The sequence below is a fragment of the Amaranthus tricolor genome, chromosome 12 (assembly GCF_026212465.1).
Source record: "Amaranthus tricolor cultivar Red isolate AtriRed21 chromosome 12, ASM2621246v1, whole genome shotgun sequence".
Lineage (NCBI taxonomy): Eukaryota > Viridiplantae > Streptophyta > Magnoliopsida > Caryophyllales > Amaranthaceae > Amaranthus > Amaranthus tricolor.
The window spans coordinates 12,586,191-12,591,563 of NC_080058.1; the positions used below are offsets into that span (position 1 = coordinate 12,586,191).

Sequence of the window (5,373 nt, forward strand, 5' to 3'; positions counted from 1 at the left end):
TGTGCCATAAGGCACATTCAAACAACTAAGGTAGATTTCCTTAAAGTCCTCATCAGTAGGGTAGTATTCTTTGATCATTTCAAAACCTAAGATCTTGGATTCTAACAAGGCTAGTAAATGTTGTTTCCGGCTTAATGCATCAGCTACTATGTTGGTCTTCCCAGTTTTGTGTTTAGCCACAAAATCAAAGGTTTGTAGAAACTCTACCCACCTAGCATGCCTAGGACTTAGCTTCTTCTGTACATTAATGTACTTTAGTGATTCATGGTCAGTGTGTAAGACAAAAGGCTGAACTCTCAAGTAATGGGACCAATGTTCAAGGGCTCTAACCAATGCATAGAACTCCTTATCATAAGTGAAGTAATTCTTCCTACTTTGATTCAATTTCTCACTAAAATAGGCTATAGGTCTCCCTTCTTGTATTAATACAGCCCCTATGCCAGTCCCACTTGCATCACACTCCACTTCAAAAGGTAAATTAAAGTCAGGAAGCCTAAGGATAGTTGCTTGACATATGGCTAACTTGATTTCTTCAAAAGCCTTTTGTGCCTCAAGTGTCCAACAAAAAACTCCCTTCTTGGTGCACTCTGTGATGAGGCTCATGACACTAGTAAAGTTTTTGATGAATCTTCTATAGAAAGAAGCCAAACCATGAAATGACCTGACTTGAGTGATGGTGCTAGTGTAGGCCACTCCCTAATGGCTTCTACTTTGGCTTGATCTGGTCTAATACCCTCCTTTCCTACTATGAACCCTAGGAAGTTCACTTCTGTCATCAAGAATTGGCATTTCTCAAGTTTAGCATAAAGCTTTTGTTCTCTAAGTCTCTCCAACAGTTACCTAAGGTGACCTAGGTATTCTTGCAATCCTATGCTATAGACTAGTATATCATCCAAATAAACTACCACAAATTTTCCTAAGAAGGGCCTAAGAACCTCAGTCATCAGCCTCATAAATGTGCTAGGTGCCCCAGTGAGTCCAAATGGCATAACCATCCACTCATATAGTCCATAATTGGTCTTAAAAGCAGTTTTCCTTTCATCCCCAGCTCTCATTCTGATCTGGTGATATCCACTCCTTAAGTCCAACTTGCTAAACCACTGTGCACCTGATAGCTCATCCATGATGTCATCTATCCTAGGGATTGGGAACCTATACTTGACAGTGATGTTATTTATACTCCTACTGTCAACACACATCCTCCAAGTCTCATCCTTCTTAGGAACTAACAAGGTAGGCACAGCACAAGGGCTGAGGCTCTCCCTCACAAACCCCTTATCTAAAAGCTCCTTCACTTGTCTCTGCAGCTCTTCAGCTTCCTTAGAATTGGTCCTATATTCTGGCTTATTGGGAAACACAGCTCCTGGTATTAAGTCAATCTGGTGCTCCATACCTCTAATAGGTGGTAAGCCTAAAGGTAACTCATCAGGAAAGACATCTAAGAACTCCTCAATAATAGGTTTAGTTTCCTTGGGCAACTCAGTCTCTCCTAGCTCAACTTCCTTAGTGAATAGGATCCAACAACATCCTGCTTGTCTCAACTCTCTTACACATCTCTTCCTACTTATAAGGTCCCAGGTTGCTTGGTTTTTGGAGGAGGTATAGCTTTGTGAGGGGTAAAGGTATTAAATCCTTCAATTTGCTCTCATGCCTCAAAGTATAGATGTTTGTGCAGCCATCATGTTTCACCCTCCTGTCATACTGCCATGATCTACCCAGTAAGATGTGGCAGGCACTCATGTCCAAAACATCACAGAGAATTTGGTCCTAATATGAGCCTATGGTTAATGTGATCAAGCATTGTTTACCAATTGCTCCTCTAGCCTTGTTATCTCGCTATTTCAACTTGCAAGGGTGAGGGTGTGCCTGTGTTTTTAACTTAAGTTCTTGTACCAAATCTTGACTAACACAATTGGTTTCACTACCCCCATCTATGATTAAGTCACAAAGTTTATCACCAACTCTACACTTAGTTTGGAAAATATTTTCCCTCTGATCAAATTTCCTTCCCTTATGGGTGGTGTGAAAACTCCTCCTAATCACCAAGGTTCTATGTCTCTCTTCTTCAGAGTATAAAGGCTCCCTGTCAGACTCAGAATCAGATACATACGGTATGACTACCCCTAATTCCCTTTGTATATATGTGCCATCTGGGTCATCCTCACTAGTGATGGTGCCCCTCTCTTCCTCCCTGCCATTGACACTAACTAAGATGGTCTTAGGCCTATCTCTGCTTCTGATTTCTTCCCATTCAACTACGGTGAAGGCTCTATTGTTAGGGAAATTAACTTTGAAGTGTCCATGACCATGACACTTAAAGCAGACAACATCTTTAATTGGGGTCACACTCTTTCCCTTGGGTTCACTAGTGTTGGTTTTACAAGATGAACCAGTATTGCTCACATTCCTCGCATTCATGGGTTGGATGCTCCTAGTCATGGACTGTCCAGTGGTTTGTGTTACTCTTTTCTTAGAGTATTGCTCTAGTAGCAGGGCTTGTTCCCCAGCTAAGGCTACAGTCAGGTGAGGTACAGTGGTGAGCTTCAACCTAAGGTCTTCCCTCAGCCCTCCTAAGAACTTACCTACCCTCATATCCTCAGATTCCCTGATATCACAAAGTACAGATAACCTTTCCCACTCTTGAATGTACTGTGCTACTGATTTGTTGCCTTGAGTAAGAGTATTCCATTGCATAGACAGCTGTTGGGTGTAATTACTAGGCACATATTTCCTCCTAAGTTTCTTTTTTAGTTCATCCCATGAGTCAATCTTCCCTTTTTCCCTCTCTAACCCTCCGCCTCTGAATTCCCTCCAACTAAGTTGCAGCCAGCTTTGTGAGTTTTACCTTGGCCATCTTAAACTGCTTATCCTCTGGGGTGTGTCTATACTCAAAATAATTCTCAATACTAGACTCCCAATCAATGTATTCCTTTGGGTTCAAGGACTGACCAGTAAACTCAGCCATATCCACTCTCAAACTCCTATCATCATTGGTTCTGTTCTGAGGTGCTCTATCCTGATTCAAAAGGCCTAAGGCAGCCAGTCATGGCTTCTAGGGTCTCTTCAATCAAAATTCTCCTATCCTCAGAATTCATATTGAAACTTACAAAAAGAAAATCCACACAAATGTACAGAAGGTTTTAAGAGTAATGAAATACCACTTGTTCTCTGAAAATTCAGAATCTTGAAATTTCAAGATTTTGTTCTGCAGGATGAAAACCGTGTGCACAAAATTTTTTCTACAGTGTAAAATTGATTTGCAATGTATAGAAATTAAGATTTAGATGTAAACCTTCAATTCTCCAGATAATTTTGATAATGGCCACGCTTCTACAAAGAATTATGATAGAAAACTCTTACCAAACACATGCAGGATCAATTCTGATGGTTCTTGGCTTTTCTTGATTTTTCGTTCACAACAATCTGTTGCTCTGATACCAATTTATACTAAAATTGGGGTGGAAACCTTAAATGCAATGTAGTCTTCAAAGCAGGCTTCAAGTTCTAACAATCACACCGTCAAAGGACCCCAAAACAATCACCCACAAAGAGTTCTTGATCACAATCAGAACACACTATGACTTATTTCTTGAATTGACTGACTTGGAATTTTAACACTCCAAAGCAATCAATTCCCTTATTATAACCAAGGACTACTCTCAGTTATACAAAGTTTATAATCTTGCACTACTCAAGACTCATGAATGTTCATACACACTCAAGGAAGACAAAGGAAAAATGCATCCAATGTTATTAAATCTAAAAACTGAAATATAAGTTTTTACATGGCTTGGACTCCTATTTATAAACTTATGAATGAGGAGAAAAAGCCTTAGGACTCTTAGGAATTTAGACAAAAAGAAATAACAGCTAAAAACATCCATGTGCAAAGCATGTGCACACTTAAAAACATAACAGACAACTAAAATACTCTACAATGCTTTCAGACTAAAACTGGTGACTGGATGACCTTAGGCTCCCTTTCTTGATGACTTCCCATGCTTGGCAGTGGATACTTAGGGTTTTGATGGAGATATCCTTGTATGAAGATTCCATTTCTACCCTTTATTCCTCCTAGTATATGTGTATCAGTCTGGACAACTCACGAAAGGTGGGCTGGTCAGCTGTTTTCAGGTACAGGCAGCTGTCAGTTCATCTGGCAAATGAGTGACCTTTAACCCCTTTTCTTGGTGTCTTCTTGTGATTTTCAGGAGGCATTTAGGGTCTTGATAGAAAGGCCCATGTAGTGAGATTTCGTTTCTGTCTTGCATGTCCTTCAAGATATAAGGGTTAGCTCTGGACAGTCCTTGCAAGGTCACCTGGTCAGAGGTTTTCAAGGGTTGTTTGTTTGTATTGTTTCTGTTTTCTGTTGTTGCTGTAATTGTTGCAGCATTTGTTATTTCTTCTTCCTCTGCTTTCCTTCCTTCTTCATGGGGCTCTTTAGATTCCTCAATTGATTTACACTCAATTGGTTCAAAAAGTCAGTCCGTCTTTCTCTCCTCCGTCATCTACTTGCTCTCGGACCTCAGGTACTTCTTATTTTATAGCACATTTTGTTAATTGTGATAGATTTTCTTTGGGGCACCAAAATTTTCTTGCAACTATTACCGCAGCCTCAGATTCTAAATCCTTTGAGGCAGCCATGAAAGACCCCGGTTGACAAGAAGCTATATTAGAAAACAATGGTACTTAGCGTGTGACAAATCTTCCTCCTGGGAAGAAAGCTCTTGGTTGTCGATGGGTCCATAAAATTAAATACAACTCAGATGGTAGAGTGGAGCGCCGTAAGGCTCGATTGGTTGTATTTAGGAATCACCAGATTAAAGGGATTGATTACTCAAATACTTTTGCGCTGATGGCGAAAATGACTACACTTCATGTTTTTCTAACTGTAGCTGCTGCTAAAAATTGGGAGTTGCACCAAATGGATGTCCACAATGCTTTCCTACATGGAGATTTGTTTGAAGAGGTGTATATGAAAATGCCACTTGGTTTTCACGTTGCTCAGCCTGGTAATGTATGTCGGTTGCAGAAATCTCTTTATGACTTGAAACAAGCACTCAAATGTTGATTTGCTAAGTTGGCTACTTCTCTTCGAAATTATGGTTTCTGGCAATCTTATTCAGATTATTCTCTTTTCACTTATCGGAAAGGTCGTGTTCAACTTAATATTCTCATTTATATTGATGAAGGATATTTATTTGTGTTCATGCTTTCATATGAAGGATCTTGGTGTACTTAAATATTTTTTAGGTATTAAAGTGGCCAGAAATTCAGAGGGTATTTATTTGTGTCAAAGGAAGTATGCTCTTGATATCATTGCTTAATCGGGTAATCTTGGCTCGAAACCCAATTTTTTTCCTATGGAGCAAA

At 39.8% G+C, this 5,373-nt stretch overlaps 1 protein-coding gene across 1 annotated transcript; it reads right to left on the minus strand.

The window, feature by feature from the left end:
• Positions 1–726: 726 nt before the first annotated feature.
• Positions 727–2,694, minus strand: LOC130828582 (uncharacterized). The gene is made up of 4 exons (XM_057694548.1): positions 1,894–2,694; positions 1,652–1,767; positions 841–1,605; positions 727–769 (listed from the first exon to the last, which is right to left on the minus strand). Exons 1-4 carry the CDS (start codon positions 2,692–2,694, stop codon positions 727–729), a joined length of 1,725 nt encoding a protein of 574 aa, XP_057550531.1.
• Positions 2,695–5,373: the final 2,679 nt, after the last annotated feature.